Raw genomic sequence first — 18,902 nt, forward strand, 5'->3', positions numbered from 1 at the left:
CAAAAGACTAGTGGGGAGTTGGGGTTTAAATAGGAACATCTTTGGGAGTTACACATTAGAAACTCACATGACTCGTGTCTGTCAACTGGCCAATTGCTTCTTGAACTGCAATTGAGTGATAGCTTAACAATCGAAAGCAGGCATGGCGTAGTTGAAGGTTCTCCACATGTTGTAGAGGTCTTTAACGCAAGATACAACACATATGAAGAGTAGCTGCTGAGGATGCAGATTCAACTCTAATCCAGCGCATCTTTACATCTCTAAGGTTTTTTAATAGGCGCATTGTCTTCTAAGTGTTTTGCACGGTCTCTCGTTCTTGCTTTCTTGTATTGTACTTAGTCCTCTGTCTTCATGTAGCTCCATGGTCCTGGAATAACATCCTCTCATCTCACTATGTTCTGCAACTGCTATATATGATTGAAATGACAATAAAAACCTCTTTGACCTTTGACCTTTAAAGTTACAACATAGAACTTTAATGTCCCCCTTCTGGCTGTGAGAGAAATTACACAAACATAGCCAACGCAGGCGTATGACATATTCCCACGACTATCGCTCTCAAGCGGGGAATTGCCACAACAATGTGAATCTGTGTTTGTTATCACAACCAATCTTTTCTTTTTTCTTTTGTTGACTATAATTCTTTCTCTGAAGAGTTCCTTTTCATCTGGCTCGTCAGAAACCTTTAAATCTTCCTGGTCACCAGAAATGTTGAATTCACAGAACCCATGTTACATTAGTAACTACCGTTTCTTCACAATACATCTAGTTGCCGTGGGCGACTCCATCTTTGTCTGTATGGCTGCTCTCTTCCTTCATCTTTGGCAAACAGTGCCTTATATCTCTGGCTGACGTAAAGCCCGTTGCAGCCATGGCAATGTTGACACAGACCTTCAGCCGATTAGTTTAATTAGTACTGTGCGTCAACTTGTTTAGCAAGGGTTTGAACGTATCAGATGTTTGTTTATTTGTGTAAATCCTGCACTAGAGCTTTAAGAACCTTTCTGCAGAATCCTTGTTTCAATGAAACTGTGCTGGGCTGCATTTCAACAAACCCATAAAGCTAACATTAGCCTAATTAGCCAGCAGGATTACAACAGTGGATGAAACCTGCAGTCTAAATCGATGGTCAAATGCCACAAATTAGAGGCTTGTCACTTCCAGTCTGAAATAAGGGATCCTTTCTTAATTTACTTAACATTTTAAGGGGTAATAACTACTGTAACTTCGGGTCAGAAACACAATGTGTTGGTGTACATATTTATTTCCCCACCAGTACAGGGCGACCTGAAACAGGAACATTATTGGGTGTGTGTGAAAGGCAGTGAGTGTGAGCTACAAGAAGAAAAATGAACAAAAGAGTCATCTGAGTCTGGTTGGGCTTGTGGTTAAATTAAATCCAGTGTCCTCTCAGACACTGGTGAAGGGAAAATCCCTGCTCTTGCTTTTGAACACAGTTAATCAGTGAGAGTAGTGTGAAGTGAGGAATGTTTGGGCGCCGACGATGCCAAAGATCTCAAATTACAACCCATGAAAAGAGCACAATTTTTATTATGATATGTGTCTCACACCCGTCAGCAATCAGTCCCAGTAACGACTCTTGATGCTCCACAGTGCTCCTACTAAATCTAATCAAATTCATATTTGTTTCTTTGTTGGAGTCAAAGTACAAATGCTCCTCTGTTAATGTAAGTCGAAGGTATGCAACTATCACGGTGCTGTTTTGGATCGTGGCAGCAGGTCTGCTTAAGAAAGCATCCAGGAAGACACTGTAAAAAATTAAGTTGTTGAGAAAAGTTGACAGGAGGAAAAATGTCCTTTTTTTTTGTTTTTGAACGTCATCTCTGCCGAAGCTAAAATTAGACAGACGCGGAAAAATCCACTTGTGAGCGTAATTTGACTACGGATCCCGTTGAGATGAAAGATTTAGAGCAAACATCTGCTCTGAGCGTCGCTCGTTTCTTGGCAGAGGTGGGCTCCAGCAAACTGATTATACTGTACGAGCCTGGTTTTAATTAAACGGCTGACAGCGCGGGGGGCACAAAGGAGACAACGGATCTCCAGCAGAGCCGCCAAAGACGTTGCACCTGAACCTTGCTCAAAGAGCCCAAAGTAACGGGCGGCGGGCGAATCAACAGTTTGAACGCTGACAGAAAGAGCAAGAACATGGACAAATTTCGCTTCGGTGAAGTAAATTATGGATTCGAGCGTCGCACAGCAGGGGCGCATCTAAGCAGGCGTCATGTTTCCACCAGTAAACAAGCAGACCGTGTTCCTTCTCCAACAACGCTGACCCAATCAAGTCTCATTAACATGCAACGCAGCCCGTCACGGCAATATATATGCAAATACTTTCTAATTTACAATGAGGGGATGAAATTGGCAGCGCTTAAACTGACCCCATAAATTAAAAGTTTATTAACACAGAAGACGACGTCTGACAAATGATGGAGAATTACCATTTTGTGCGATTGAAAATATGCAGCAGCACGAGGTATATTTGCTTTCAAGCTAACGCTAACCCTAGACAGTTACCGCTCGCTGTTTGGTAGATATAAAGGCACAACAAGCTGCTATTTGTACGACTGAAATAATTGCATGCAGACAGCAAACTATTGCCTATTGCATTATGCAACATGGCACCTTGACCTTTAACCCCACTGCTCACATGCATTGCAGTCAGTAGGCTAATGCTACATTTATAACCTATTACATTTTTTTTAACACTCTCTTGTTACTATACTAAGCATTTGCATGTGTGAATTAATTTTCTGTCATGCTAAATGACATCGTAGTGTGATAATCTGATTACAGGCCTGGTGTAGGTGCTGCAGCAGGCGGGAAATCCACACAACCAGACTGGAGCTCCAGCTTTTGTGTCTATTTTATTGGCAAATACATCCGAGCTGCGTGCATTCACGAAACAAATCAATGCCACATTTGAAGGTGGAGTGAGTTTTGAATATGTCAAAACTGTGGTCTGTTAAACAGCTTCTAAGAAAAAAATGTCTGTGGAGGTTCTCAGTCATCCAGGTCATGGTATATCCCAAAAAGTGTTTAAAAAAAGGCAACTGGATTTGTAGAGTTTTTTGAGAAGACGTTTCACCACTTGTCCGAGTATCCTCTTCAGTTTTAGGGGACTGGTTGGAAGTTTGAGGTTTAAAATAGGAAACTCTGATGGTAACCCATCAGAAACTTGCTTGACTTGATTCTGTAATGAACGAGAAACTGGTGCAGCCAATTTCCATTAACGGTTAGAGACTTACTCGTCGTTGAGGGGGGACTGTTTGTCCCTGCCCTTTTCCCCTATGAGTGGTGCTCTAAGGACCCTTGTCAGTCAGAGTCTCCCCTCAAAGTGTGAATGGGGTTGGAACGTTAAAACTGTATTGTAAATTGATGGAAGATTAAATCTCAGTCCAGTTTTTCCTTCCTGACATAGATGGCTTCCTTTACTCCTCTTTCAAACCACTGGTCTTCTCTGGCTAAGATTTGGACGTTGTTATCTTCAAAGGAGTGTCCTTGTGGAGGTCTGCCCGACCCCAAAGCAGGAGACTCAGTTACTGCGCGTAAAAGTCAATAGGGTTGAGTTTAATAACAAAGCTCAGCTGGAACGTTAATTCCAAGGGGGAAAAAGAAAATGCAAAAAGGGCAAACAAAAGAGACACTGGAAACTCCAGGAGAAACAAAAGTAGACACAAAGCGGCCGCAAGGGCAGGGATCTGGCTCTCTCTGGGAGGTACATAACATGGGGAATTATCTGGCACTGGAGGGAAGCCACAGCCAGCCTTTTAAGGAGAGTTGATGATAACAGGCTGCAGCTGAGTCAGGTGCTTCCACCAGTAGCCTGCACAGGTGAGCCTAATAAGGGAGAGAGTGCAGGGAGAGAGATAACAAAAAAAAATAGCATCGGATGCACTCGAAAACCCAGGACCATAACAATCCTTTGTCCTTCAGGCGTAGGTGGACCATTGAAATCGTTTCCTGGCAAGCTGGCTCTCTGTGTTGGGACATGTGCTTGTGGACGGGTTGTTGGGTTTCCCCAATGTACAAGTTAGTACAATCCTCACTGCACTGAACAGTGTACACCACATTACTCTGTTTCTGCCTGGGTGCTCCCACCAGTCCCCTAGAACTGAAGAAGCTACTCGGATGACGGGTGAAACGTTTTCTCAAAAAACTCTACAGGTCCAACTGCCTTTTTTTCTTTTTAAACGCTTTTTGGATAGCTTCTAAGAAAGTCCAACATTTACTCTCACCACTCAAACACGACAACGCCTCTCCAAAAGAAGAAGCTGCTTTGTCCACAATCTATCCCGTCACGGTTTTGGGTGCAGTGAGAGGACACCGGCTCCTCTCTTTGTCTGCAGTTTGTCCTTCGAGTTCTCCTAAAAAACCCACCGTCATTGCGTGGGCGTGCTTTGCTCGGTCTCGGGCCAATAAACCTGACTTGGAACAGGTGCGCCAGCCGGCACGGCAGGAGGGGGGACCCACGTCCGCTCTCCTGCCGGTGCTCAAAAACACACCCGCCCACACGCTTTTACTTCTTCTGTGTCATCATTGCTTTGTTATGTTTTCCCACTTGACAAAAGGAATAGAACTTCTTAGTTTTCACCATCACAGTTTATTGTTTTTATTAGCAGGTGTCCGTTACCTGTGACGGCGCTCCATTGATCATCAGGTAGTAAAGCTTGCTGAGGATGCTCTGCTGCAGCTGGTCCCAGGAGATAGACCGGTCCTCCCTCATTAGAAACGGAGGTCCGAACCTTAAGGGAAATTAGGCAAAAAGGTGAAAAGTTTAAAGCACTTCAACTGCCCCGACTAACCTTCCCGTCTCCTCATCCTACTGCAATGTGAATTATTATAATCAGCAATAGTGCAGAACTCCTATAACGACGTAATGTATGGAAGGACAGATGGAGACAATAAGTGAAACGATAGATCACTTAATTATGATATAATGTCCAATTAACTGAGGGCAGTCCTCCATTGTACGCTTGAGATTTATTATTATGGGACCACGTGAGCATGCATGTCCACAAGGAGACACAAATAGAGAAGCATGAAAGCCGCAGTAGAAGGATAATAAAAGAAACATGAGCTTTGCTTTAGATTCTTGCAGAGTCTCCTCATTTTCCAAAGACTATTGAAGGCTGGATCCTCTGTTCAAGAGCCTAACTAGTTCGTTTTACTGTACGCTGTGGGGTGTTAAATGAAAACACTGCCACATGGGAAGGCGCAATGCATAAAAACTTGAGAGAAAATGACCTTAACTTTAACATTTAATTTTTTACGTGCCTGAGAAAATGACCTAAAAATGAATATTAAATGACCCTTGATTGAACTGGAAACTGTGAACACAAACATCAAGGTGTAAGGAGCCTTGCAGAAACTCTTTCATACTCCATTATTAACACTACTGTAGGCCGGATCTTCTATTCAAGAACCTAACCATTAAGATTTACTGTAAGCTGCAGGGCGACAAATGCAAAGACTGCGACGGGGGAAGGTGCAATGCGAAATAACTGGAGAGAAAAAAACTTTAAATTTAGTTCAACTTAAGCTGAATTTAAATGATTGAACTGGAAACTGCGAACGCATGTCAAATAAATACCCCTCGACAAAGAAACTTTGTGGACCAGTGCAGTGCAACATTTATTTATTTACCTGCCTCCAGACATTTGAATGAGCATCAAGGTGTAAGAACATGACGTGGAGGAGAAGCTGCAGGATTCTTGTAGATATTTATACTCCATTATTAATCGGACTATTGTAGGCCGGATCTTCTATTCAAGAACCTCACTATTAAGATTTACTGTAAGCCATGGGGTGACAAATGCAAAGACTGCGACAGGGGAAGGTGCAATGCAGAAGAAAATTGGAAATTAAACTAAAAATGAACTTAAACTTGTGGACTGTGCAGTGCAACATTTATTTATTTACCAGCCTCCAGACATTCGAATGAGCATCAAGGTGTAAGAACACGATACGGTGCAGATGCTGCAGGATTCTTGCAGATACTCAGACTCTTTTATACTCCGATATATTATAAACCACACTTTCCACAGACTGGAAGCTAACCATTAAGATTTACTGTAAGCTGTGGGGCGTCAAATGCAAACACTACAGCGGGGGAAGGTGCAATGGAAAAGAAAATTGGAGAGAAAATGACCTAAAAATAAACTTCACAATATCCTTGATTTAAATGCAAACTGCAAACACATTTCAAATCAATACCCTTCTACAAAGAAATGTCAGGGACTATGCAGCGCAACATTCATGTCCTCACCTGCCTCCAGGCATAAGAATGAGCATCGAGGTGTAAGAGCAATATCATAAAATCAAATTAAAGAGAAGTGATGCAAAAAAAGAGAGTTTTAACGCTGGCTTTCGATGTGATGTTATTCTGCACAGAACTGAAAGTGAAAAACAAGCATGCGACTCCAATGTCATCCTCTTGGCACGGCCCAGTCCTCCAGCTGTCGTCTGACGGGAGCGGGACAGGTGGGTGGTTTGGGCCGCGGCGGAGAGGCGTTTGAAGGAGAAACCGACCCTTCGTGGATGGGATCGGACGTTCTCACAGCCTCTATTGATCTCTCCGGAGAGGACGAGACGGGATGGATCTGTGCATCGTGCCAGATGTCAAGAGTCCTCCGTGGATTTGATTTGAAACTCTCCCCACCGAGTTTAAAAGGCTTTTCTGTAACGCGGCGCCAACGCGACCTTGACGTGAGTCATGTGGGCGGGCTCCAAATATTCGCAATTATGGCAAACGTTTTTATTTATAACACCGGCCATGAGCGTCGCTAGAGGTCTGTAAAATATACAACCAATGCATAAAAATTTAAAACATACAATATAGTGCACAATAGGGGTTGTACAGACTAGTCGGCTAGTCACATGACGATAACAACATGGTCGCCTCCGAGATTAATTCCGGTGAGGAGCCCAGTGGGTCGTTGCAGCAAACTAGCAGCGGTTCATTAAGGTTGTAAGAGTGGCCTTTACTCAAAATCACAATAAATGCGACCACATTTGAAGGTAGCGTATGTTCACCTAATTAATAAAACACTAAAACACTATTACCAGTTTTACTTTGTCCTTTAATAGGACCCTAAGGGGGGAAAAAAGCTAATTTGGACAACACTTTCTTTCTTTTGCCTAGGGCCCCAAATAGAAGCTGGAATCACCTCTGCTCACACATGAAGCCAGGTAAACAAACACACAGTCACTTGCCTCCGGCCTTTACCAGACTCAATCTGGATTTTATTATGAGACGTGTAGACTGTATAAAGATGGACAGAAAGATGGAAAATGGCCCTCAAAAGTGAAGCCAAAGCAAGTAGAGCTCCCCCTGGTGGCTGGCTGCAGTATAGTTCATAAGCTCCACCCCTTCCATGTTAGTGAATGGGACTTGGGCCAAACACTAAAATAATTGTTTTCAAGGATGGTTTCTGTCATTTTAGAAAGTTAGCATCCCGTAGGACCGTGAGAGTTGTAAAAAAAAAATAAAAATTTAAAAATAAGTACAATGTATAACAAAATTCCTTGTAACTGGTGGAGGTAAAGCAGAGCGTAGCATTAATTAAACAAAAACGTGAGCAAGTCTGGAGAAAGTGTGGGCGGGGCATTGGTATCGCGGCTCCGCGTGCCTCTACTCTTGGACTGTACTGCTCAGACTCTGGCTCCAAAATCGCAAGATGGCGCCGCCTGCATCCACGGTAAAGTAGCGTCAGTTTGGCCAATGCAAGGAAGGGGGGCGCATTGTCCATATTTATATACAGTCTATGCTTTCAACCAATACAGAGAAAAAAATACCTCTGTATATGACTGGATAGTCCTACAACCAATCAGAGCCATTCTGTTGAGCTCAGATACCACGTATGACTATGTCGCTGCCAAAGTCCATCCAACCAATTTGATTGACCACATTAATTTCCCACTGGAGTGGAAGTAAACAGATTCTGCATCTTCACATCCAGAGATTTAGGCTCACTGCTTAAAAGCTAAAGCTTGACAGGTCTGCTGTGCCTAGTTCCTATCTCTTAGTTATCACTGAATGTTGCTGTGTAAAGAAAGGGTTCAGCGAATCAAATAATTACCTGACAGCCTGTTGGCCTGCCCCTGCAGCGTTGCACACCAGCAGCAGGATCTTGACAGGGAAGCCCTGGTTGAGGAACTCTGACGATAAGGTCCCAGATGAGGGTAACCTTTGACCCTCAGGACCGGTGGAGTACGGAGAGGACGGCAGGCTGTGGTGGTACCCTGGAAGAGGATGGAGGAGAAAGTCTGCATGAGATACTAGAATGAGTTAAACAAAAAGGAGAGGACTGAACACTGAAAATGCCTTTGAGACACAATCTTGACAAGCCTAGCTGATCACGTTTTACATTTTTCCAACAGGCATCTTATTTTAAACAACTCTGGAAAGGAAGGTGAACCCGATTTCTTGCACTGGAATTGTAATCGTTAAACTTAACACCTCCAACAAGGCGTGAGGAGCGGAATTGTGATGTACAAAGTGGCATTAGCTTTCTATTTGGGGAACGGTGATTCAGAGGGGAGAACAGACGGACCAATGGCTGCCTGCACTCTCAGCAGGAGGCATTATCTGATGCAGCTTCTGCTTCACATCATGTCCTGGTGGGGTGCCAGCAGTGGCGACACTTCTCTCTCGCTCCCCTCGCGCCGCCATCGTCACGGAGGAGTGCGACTGACTGAGCGAAAAAGCCGAGATTATAAGATCCCCCGGCGAGATGCGGCGTCAGCCGGCAGCCTCTGGGCTCAGGGCGGACCTTCAGGAGTCCGTCGGTGATAAATCACGGGGTAAATTAGACTCGCGGACTCAGATGGGAGGGTATTGATTGACCACGGTGGCTCTGCCTTCCCCGACACCGATGCTTACACCTGAGGTATGATTCATCACTGACAAAAGCAAATGCCATTGCCATTGCTGGGAGCGGCAGCAAGCCTCTTCCTGCTCCTCCTCCTATTCCGCTAATAATTGGGGAGTGAAAGGCGTTAAGCCGGGTGCTGCACGAAGGGCAAGACCTATTCAAAACTAATCACAGTCTACATGTAAACTCCCCAAAGCTTCGACATTAAACCTCTGATTGCAGTGTCTTGACCCTGAGAGCGAGAGCAGCCTTTTCAATTTATTAATGTCACTCTAATCAAGAGAGTGATAAAACTTGCTCAATCATGCGCATTAATTTACATGAGCGCCGACCTCTGACAATCGTGGGGATGATTTATGGGCGGAAAGCTTCTTTTTCTAAATTCCCCGTGAAACATGTTTATGAAACGGCGGCAAAATGAAACCCCGTCCCGCTAAGATTTAAACAGGGATGATTGAGTGGAGGCCGACCTCTCACTGCTCATTAAATCAAAGTATTTTTTCTTTTTCTTTTGCGGGTAGCTTTCAAGTGACAGTCATCTCAACTGTCTCTAGACATATTTCTCAAGGCTCCTGCCACTGCTTTCCCTGTTTCCGTGATAAATAACAGTCCGGGGATGAGATGTGTGTATTTGCTTGTGTGTGTGTTTTTAACACAATGGGTGTATTCCCACCACGGGACAGGAATTATTTCCTCAAGGTTGTACACCTCCGCCCGTCAGCTAAGTTACAATTTATGATGTGTGTGGAGATGACTTTGAGGGACTTAATGTATATAATTTGTTGGAAAAACGGACAAAAACAATGAGCCTGTGGACCAAAAGAGGAACAGGAGGTCACGGTGATGTTTCACCCCCAACTGTAATCACTTCATCCTTGAAAGTTTGAGCCAAATTTGAAGAAATTTCCTCCATTTTGATTATTCATGGTCACGAGAATGGGTCGCACAGAAGGCCACTGTGACCTATGACCTTCTAATTTTAATCAGTCACTCTCTGAGTCCTAATCAACGTTTGTACCAAATTTGAAGAAATTCTCTTAACCCTGTGAAGCCTCAAGTGTGGTTTATACCTATGCCGGACATCGACGGAGTAGCCTGCGTCGGTGCGGGCCATTTACACTTGTGCGCTCCTCAATCCGTAAAAACGCCACCCAAACGCTAGCCGCCGCTGTGTCTTTTTTGTCAGTCAGGTTAATTTATGATTCTACTTCCTGCTTCACTTTCAACAATGGCGAATTAAACTTTCAAACTTCCGAGTTTCACTGAAGACGAGTCGTACAAATGTTTGTATCTCCGAACCTCCTCAATTAACTTTTCCTCAATGTGTTTTGGATCTTTATTGATCCAAAACAATCATTCTGAAAATTGTGGAATTGGAGAAGCAGCCGGAAATACTAAAGCTGAAACACGCTACTACCAAGTGGACCAATCACAGCTCTTGTGGTCTGCGTCGCCGCAACATGTAGTTACGTTTCTGGGGAGGTGAACGTCAGGCTAAGGCGTTAGGGTCTTTGTAGTCTAGGGTCTTTTTTTTTTTTTTTTTTAAAGTAAAGTACTTATATGATTTTTAAACAGAAAAATGGCCAAAACACTGAGCACGGCAAACAATTAATAGTCCCTAAAAAAGAAACAAAACTACATTATCAGGGACAATCTCATTGTGCTGAAAACTGGCAACAAATGAAAAGAAGGCAGATACTGTTCCCTGTCTGTAACAGAGATAAGAGCATGTGAAATGGATTTTTAAGCGTGAAAGCCAAGTATCCGTTTCAAGATATATTCTTTGGCAGGTGATCCCTCATTCAAGCCTCACCCTTGGCACGGATCTTCCTGACAATGATATTGTGCTTATTAATGAAACCCAAACAAGGAAGGAATGTTTCTCTCTCTCTCTCTGCTGTGAACACAGTTAACATGATTGTCACATTGTTAGCACATGAAAGACTAGGATGCAAATGCAAGAATAAAAGCATGAAGAAAATACCACACTAAGGGAGTTATGACAAAAGTAGCGGCCAATCAGTATGGCTTTTATAAAACACGGTCACGTGAGACAGAAGTGTAAGGAAAAAGGCAGGAGCGACGACTTGAGCGTGCAGAAGAATCTGCAGCGCTGGAAAGATTAAGTTTAAATCTTCCGCAGAGAAGTTGAAGAGTGCAAAGGTCACACAGTCCTCGGATAATTCTGGGATTTATTTTAACTCAGGATTTATTTCCCCATGTATCTGACTATAAATGATTAAGTAATGCGTGAAAGTGCAAAACAGCTGAAATGTAATTGTGTGGTTGCTGCTATAAAGGACTGACAACATCATGGAAAGGATCCCTACAGAGATATATACCAATCAGGCATAACATTAATATTCCTAATATTGTGTAGGTCTCCCTTGTTGCCTCCAAAACTGTTGCGAGTCATCAGAGAATGGACGTGGGTCTTCTGAGGGTGTCCTGTGGTGTCTGGCAACAGGATGTTGTTAGTAGGGGCCTTTGAGTCCTATGGGTTGAGGGGAGGGGCCACAGATACTTGATCAGTTTGGGATCTAGTGAATTTGGAGGCCAGGTCAACACCTTGTGCTGTTCTTCATGTTTTTTCGAGTTGTTCCTAAAGTATTTTTGTGGCTGCATCCTGCTGGGGATGGCTGCTGTCATCAAGGAGTGTGATTGCTATGGGGTGGGGGTGCCTGGTCTGGTCTAGGTGGGTGCTACATGTCTAAGTAACATCCACACCAATGAATGCCAGGTCCAAAAGTTTCCCAGCAGAACACTGAATTGTCACAAGATGGTCAATGTTATTTACTTCTCCTGCCAGTGGTTTTAATGTTGTGCCTGATCGGTGTACACACATACAGAAGTACAAAGCTGCTGCAGCTTTGCTAACATGCTACTTCATGTTAGCAAAGCTGACAAGAAGACATTGTGCAAGTTGCAAACATGCTATCGTGCAACTTCCTTACAAGATGATCACATCTTCCATGTATTCTCATGAGGCAAACATGTCACAATGACTGACAGGCCAATCTCCTGCACACAGAAAAACGATAAGGGCCGAGATGAGAGTAAGGCGGCATTCGGTCGGTGGTAGCACCACAGAGACTGTCATGTGGGTGGAAGTCTGTGCGGTTGTTGACCAATAACTTTAAATTAAAACAGTAGAAGTCACATTTTTCATCAGTCCCGGGACGTACAAACCCGTGAAGGAGAACGACAGAACAGAACACAAAGAAACAAAGGGGCACTGAAGTGGTTCTGATCACACATTTTATATTTTACACCGCTACCTGAGAAGCACATGAAATCAAACCATAAATCAGAGAAAGGGTGTAATTCACTGAGCTCTTTATGAAGCTATGTACTGATTAATGTGATCCCTAAGGGCCCCCTTCAGAAAGGGGCATTCCCCGAAGGTTTCGTTAACCAAAGTAAAAGAACAAAAATTGGTTTGTTTGCTCACAGATCCTCTGCAAGCACGCCAACATTAAAAAGCCGGCAAATACATTCAGCTAATTCTCAAAGACAACGTGTGACTCAAAATAGCAAATGAAGATGAAAACCGACGGCAGTTTCCATCTGTGGTCTCGCGGCTACCTGAGATCCGTGCAGAGCCTCCTCTGATGTAGAGCGGCGGAGCCTGGAAGGCGTAGATTACGTCATTCTCAGATATGCTAGTTAGATCGTCCTCATCAAAGAAGGAGCGCTGGAAGCCTGAGGAGTAAACTTCTGTCAGGATCACCTGGAGACAGACACACAAACACCAGTTAGTTCCCTAAAGCGGTGCCGTAGTAAATCCTATAATGCAACGGGTGAACCTTGACTCCACCTTTGCACTTTCATTCCCCCTAATCTCAGATCAAGCTGAATGGAAAATGTGCCAAGACTAAATCCAAGGCATGCAAAGAAAGGAAAGAATAAGCCTCTATTGTGTATGTGGAAGCTGTGTTTACGGTTCAAGAAGTGTTCCTCTGAGTATTTATTCCTGCTTTACGTTACCTGGTCTGGGGAGATTTTCCCCTCGTCGGCCACCATCCTCCTGAGGCAGGCCACAGACCCAAACAGAGGCACGGCCAGGCCGACCCGCAGGTACCTCTGACCTTTGGTGCTGAACACCAGAATCACACAGAGCGGTCTGCCGGGGACAAAGACAAGCAATCAGGCACGGCGGGAGACATTTCCATTTTGACTTCTGTGCCATTTCTACTGCCGCAGCCTCTTCTACGGCCGAGACGGGACAAAAGAAGACCTTCATGAATAAACCAGCAGATTTTAACATTAATAATGGATCATTAGGACTTGGTTTTATGCGTGTGAAATAATGGAATCCCTGTTGCATTTTTAAAAACGGGGGAGCGCTCGGCTCTGACCTCTCCAGAGGCAGCACCGACATGAGCAGGGTGCTGGGACATAATGGCTTCTCTAGATAAGAGGAGGTAGAGGAACTCTGTCAGGTACCTGTGGGAGTCTTCAGACTGCAGTCTGTCGCTAGTCGCATAGAAATATCATAGAAAGAGCCAAGAGAAATTACAGAAGTTTAAATACTCGGGATGTCCTGGGTCGGTATCGGGGCTGATCCAGGCATTTTTAAAAGGATCGGATAGATCAGCGGACTTCAGACAAGCCTGATCTTCGGGAGTTATCTGTCATAAACCAAAACCATGTCCCCATAGTGTCAAAATGTCTTCTTCTTCTTCTACTACTTTTTTAGATGACTCCTGAGCACCTCCCTTTGAAGGTTTACCAGGCATGGCCTGCCTGGAAGAGACCTCAGGGTATACCCAGAACTGACTGGAGGGATTATGTATCCCGTCTGGCCTGGGAACACCTCGGGATCCCCCAGGAAGAGCTGGAATGTGTTTTGCTGGGTATAGGGGCATCTGGAGGTCCTGGCTTAGCATGTTGCTACAGAGGCTTGACCTCGGATAAGCGGAAGACAATGGACGGATGGCGCCTAAAGCTGACAGAACTACCAAGCCGACAGTCAGCCGTTGGACAGTCTCTGGCTCTTGGTGGGGTCCTAGTTTTTGTGGAGTGTCGTGCATTGAATATTTTCACAACAACCTGATCGTTTATGCTGAGAAGTTATAGAAGAACTTTCTGGCTTTCTTTGTTGCCGGTAGTTCTTTGATGTTGGTTTTGTGTGCCATGGCCTTAACCCTTTAACACCAAATGTGTTGCAGATGGCACGTTTGCGCAAGCGCACTTTGGATTATGACACTCTTACAACGTGCAGTAAATTGGACATAACAGCCAGATATTGAAAGCAATTCTGGAAAAGAAATGGGAAAAATCATTTTCTGACCTTTTTAGAGTCAAAATAAGCAAAAAAGTTCCAGCAGATATTTTAGGATAGAAGACCCTAGATGCCGGAAATTTCAAACAAGAAGTTTGCACCAGTCACTACGAAAGGAAGTTATAATCATTGGCACCTAAAGCCTGTGAGCCAGACATTGGACGGTGTCTGGCTTTTGGTGGGGTCCTAGTTTTTGAGGTTTGTGTCCTGCATTGAAATACTTCAATATTTTCACAATAACATGATAATTTATGCTGAGAAGTTATAGAAGAACTTCCTAGCTTCCCGGTCTACCATCTAATAATAGCTCTTTCGGTTTCCCCTTTAGAACGACGAATACAGACTACTGCCACCTGCTGGTAAGAAGAGTTATTTACTGACACGCATGTGGCCTTTTTGGTGTGTTCATGTGCAGCTTTTTGGTCGAGAAACGGGCAACGTTGAGCAATGTCACACTCGGCCTTTGCTGCCGGAAGTTCGTCAGTATTGCTTTTATGTGTCATGGCCTTAATCTAAAACTTTAACCATTTGAAGATGTGATAAATGCAGGAGTGTCCTTCCATTTCCCATTAGAACCGTTTGTTTGTTTACTGGTTTAAATTATGAAAGAATTATGAAAGAAACAAATGTGGACTTCCTGTGTAATGTGTTCTCTGAGTTATACTAATCACTATTATCAAGTGTTTTATCAAGTGCTGGCTTGTTCAACGCTGAAAAAGTCAATAATTGCCATCGGATGTGCTTTTTTTTCCCATGACTCTATGTATAGTGCAAACAAAATCATCTAAAAGGAAAAGAGTGCATGATTGCCAAGGGTCCAGTGTTTGGATTGCCAAGCACCGCAAATGCTGGTTTGGTAACAAACAGTGTGTGTTTATGGCTCAAAGACATGATGATCTGGGTGTGAGTGAGCTCAACTCTTCACACGGGGAAATATACCTAAAAAAAAAAACGAACAATCCATCTGTTTTCTCCAGAGTTTATCCCCTCAGAAGACTTTTTTTTCCCTCTGCAACGGACTAAAATGAAAGAACGGCAAATGTGCACACGCAATCTGGCGCACCTTTGAGGATGAAGCGCTTAAGAACAATTTTCCCAATTAGCGGCGACGTTGGCTGAACTTTTACGAACCGTTTCAAAGACTAAATACTAACAGGAAGGAAATAACTAGCAAGAAAAAACACCTGCCTTAAAAGATCTGCCAGTCAGATACTTAGTTTTATGTTTATGCAATAGGTTTGGGCAATGCGTATTTCGGCTTTCTTGAAGAAAGATAAGATGAAGCATGACAGATCTGAGAAGAACAGAACCCTTACGTTATGTGTCCAGTTTAAGGCCAATTTGCAGATCCCCATAGGCGTCCATGTTGCCCTCTGTCTCAGTCTGCCTGCCTCCAACACCACATCGCTGATGTTGAGGCTATGTGAAGGCCGAATGTTTATCGTTTAAAAGGTTGGCCTCACCACAGTCTAAAGAACAAAGGATTACGAACAAAAAAGAGACACCAACCTGGAAAAAATTAAGCTAGCGTGGAAGTGCCTAAAAACTGCAGTTCCTCTAATGGCCAATTGAGGCTGGCTCCAAAAGCGAGTCAATCCCCTTAGACTTCCATGTTTAAATGTCCAACTTTACAGCAGAAGTACCCAAGAACAGTAAAAGTCTGGCCATGACTAGGGCTACGTTTCCAGACACACCTATCAGAGACAACAAAATGACCACCTGCCTAATATTGTGTAGGTCTCCCTTGTGCCTTCAAGACAGTTGTGACTCATCAGAGAATGGACATGGGCCTTCTGAGGGTGTCCTGTGGTGTCTGGTAACAGGATATTGTTAGCGGGGGGCCTTTGGGTCTTATGGGTTGAGGGGAGGGGCCTCTGTGGATCATCCCACAGATACTTGATCAGTTTGGGATCTAGTGAATTTGGAGGCCAGGTCAACACCTTGTGCTGTTCTTCATGTTTTTTTTTTTGTTGTTCCTAAAGTGTTTTTGTGTGTGTTCCTGTGTCAGTCTGCATCCTGCAGGGGATGGCTGCTGCCATCAAGGAGTGTCATTGCTATGGGGTTGGGGCGCCTGCTCTGGTGGTAGGTGGGTGGTTTTAATGTTGTGGCTGCTTGGTGTTTAGCTTAGTGCAAGGCTGGAAACCGGGAAATCCAGCTAGTTAACTTCAAAAATAACAAAATCCACCAACAAGCACCTTTATTGCTCACAGGTGAATCTAATAAGAGAAAATTGGCTACCGACTCTAGTTTTATATCAGTCAAACACTTTAGAGTTGTATCAATCTGATCATCCAACTCTTATTCTCTTTAGGTGCTGGTCCACCTCTCTAACACTCTCACCTTTTAACAAGACATCACATTAGAAGAGCCCTGTTGTGGGAGATGAAATAATTTGTTGTCAACACATTGGCAGGAACGAAGTCTGCCAGTGTGTGGGTGTTGTGGGTAATTAAGTGAAAGCTGGATCTCTGTTGAAAAGCCAGATGTTTACATGTGGAACATTTGTGTGGGTGTAGTTTAAAGAAAGACCAGTGGAATAAAGCAAACAAACGCTGGCACTGATTGATAAAAATTAAAGGAGTAACGGGGTCTCCCTGTTTTGAAAATGTCAGGATTTCCTGGATAGGCTGAACCCTTGTTAACCTGACATGGAGGCTGAGTGGTTATTGTGATGTAAAGTTGAATAAGACATTGTTCCACGATGCTGGGAGGCTTTTCCACCACCTTTTCCTATTTGATACCAGCCCCCTTTCAGCTCCACAATGACTTGTGTTCCTTCTGTACGTGGAGCATGAACAAAGCTGGGTGTTGACCAGTTTGTTTTCTCACTCGTTTGTTCCTGCCTAAAGAAATAATTTGACATTTTGCGATTTGGCCAGGACGCTTGTTTGCTTCACAACTTATGATATGAAGCTGAACGGACCCAGTAAGGCCTTAATTCTAGGACAGACGCAAATCATTTATTTGAACAGGTTTGTGCCGGAAGATAAGCGGTCGTGCTTACCTGGTCTGCCGCAGAGGAATGGGTAGTGAGATGCAGAGGAAAGGGTCGAAGGTGTTGCTCTGTTTCAGGCAGTGGGGGCATGTCAGCGAAGATCTAAGAAGAAGAAAAGAGCACAGTCACATCACTTGACAACATAGACATGATAGATGGACGGTGGAACAGCTCCTCAAAAGTGAAGTCAAAGCAAGTAGAGCACCCCCTGGTGGCTGGCTGCAGTATAAGTCATAAGCTCCACCCCATCCATGTCAGTAGGCGGGACTTGGGTCAAATTAAAACACTAAAGTACACGACAAATAATTATTCTTCAAGGATGGTTTCAGTCATTTTAGGTAGTTAATATAACACCGGTGCATACTCAAGTGTCCATTTTTGTACTAAGTTTCGTTTTAGTTATTTGATGCTGCAGAAACAGGATGTGACATCACGATCACTGCAAATTGCCATGCCAAGCGCTCTGTGAAGCGGTCCCGTAGGACTGTAAGAGTTGTAAAAACAAAAATAAAAACAGTAATACAAGCAAGATGGCGCCTCCCATATCCCCTGGAAAACAGCGTCAGTTTGGCCAATGAGAGGAAGTGGGGATGCATTGTCCATATTTATATACAGTCTGTGCTTGACACAGACCTTCAAATTAGTCCTCCTTAAGTCTTCCTGATTAAGGCTGACAGGAGACAAGAGCGAGGTAAAAAAACAAAAAAAAAAAGGACAAACACAGTGTACCATTCAGACGGCTTGATCTGATTGTGAGAAAAGAAAAGACGAGTGATGTAACTGGTGAGAATGAGAGAGACGAGGGATGGATGGAGGGGGTGGGGGCGGGGGTAGAGGTAGTAAGAGCCCCGGGGTGATCGGTGCTATAAAACCAGCAGAAGGGGTTTCCATCTTGTTGCGTCACTCTCACCGCTCATGTGATGCCATTAAAGGATCCTACGTTAAGAACAGGGAGGAACTATTTTAAATTCTCATTCTGTGCATCAAGTGCACAGAAATTACGTAATGTGGTGATTTTTTTTCCCCCAACTGTGACTCCCTTTTGTTCATGATTACGCTTCTTCCATTTAATCCCTCTCAATCGGAGGACGTAACTTATTCCAGTGAGCTAATTGTCTGAACAATGAGTCAGAGAGCCCGCTGAAGTTAATGGGCCGATTGCTGGAAGTGATTCTACTAAACTGTCCTGCCACTAAATGAAATATTTTCTTCAGTATTTTCAGCTAATCTGGGTAGGGTTTACTGGATACGGCTTTCCATAACACAACCGAATTAAAATAGTAAGTAAAACACTATTTGTTGTCTCGGATAATTTGTCAAAACGTTAAGAATGAAACAGAAGGACTTCAGATATTTCTTTAAAAGTTGTGTATGGACCTCATCTGGTATTTTTTGGGGGGGGGGGGGCGTATCTAATAGGCTGTAGATACTGTTTAAGTGCATTTTAATTGTTTTAGAAAGTCTAAGAAAGTCCTGAAAGTAGACAAAGAGAACCCAGTCACAGAAACAAAAAACAAAAATATTTAGAAAAATTAGCCAATATTACAAATCAGTGAGGTGCAAATGTAATTCATTTCAAACCTAATTCCATGTAAGATTATCTTAAACCAACTAATTACTATATATTAGACTCTAAACTCTTCAAACTCCATTGGCAGTAGACAACATATCAAATGATGTGATATTTAAACATTCAAGATGAGTTCAATTTGACCAGGAGGACAATAGG

The 18,902-nt window shown here is 43.6% G+C and overlaps 1 protein-coding gene across 1 annotated transcript in view; it reads right to left on the reverse strand.

Annotated features, from left to right (window-relative positions):
• Positions 1 to 18,902, reverse strand: part of usp43b (ubiquitin specific peptidase 43b) — a 68,957-nt gene that overhangs the window by 15,269 nt on the left and 34,786 nt on the right. The window contains exons 4-8 of the mRNA XM_084570314.1: positions 17,183 to 17,275; positions 12,882 to 13,017; positions 12,480 to 12,624; positions 8,100 to 8,262; positions 4,652 to 4,763 (exon numbers count right to left, since the gene is read on the reverse strand). Of these exons, the coding sequence (XP_084426440.1) occupies positions 4,652 to 4,763; positions 8,100 to 8,262; positions 12,480 to 12,624; positions 12,882 to 13,017; positions 17,183 to 17,275 (649 nt within the window). The remainder of the gene's footprint in view (positions 1 to 4,651; positions 4,764 to 8,099; positions 8,263 to 12,479; positions 12,625 to 12,881; positions 13,018 to 17,182; positions 17,276 to 18,902) is intronic.

Source organism: Chelon labrosus, assembly GCF_963514085.1.
Source record: "Chelon labrosus genome assembly, chromosome: 21".
NCBI lineage: Eukaryota > Metazoa > Chordata > Actinopteri > Mugiliformes > Mugilidae > Chelon > Chelon labrosus.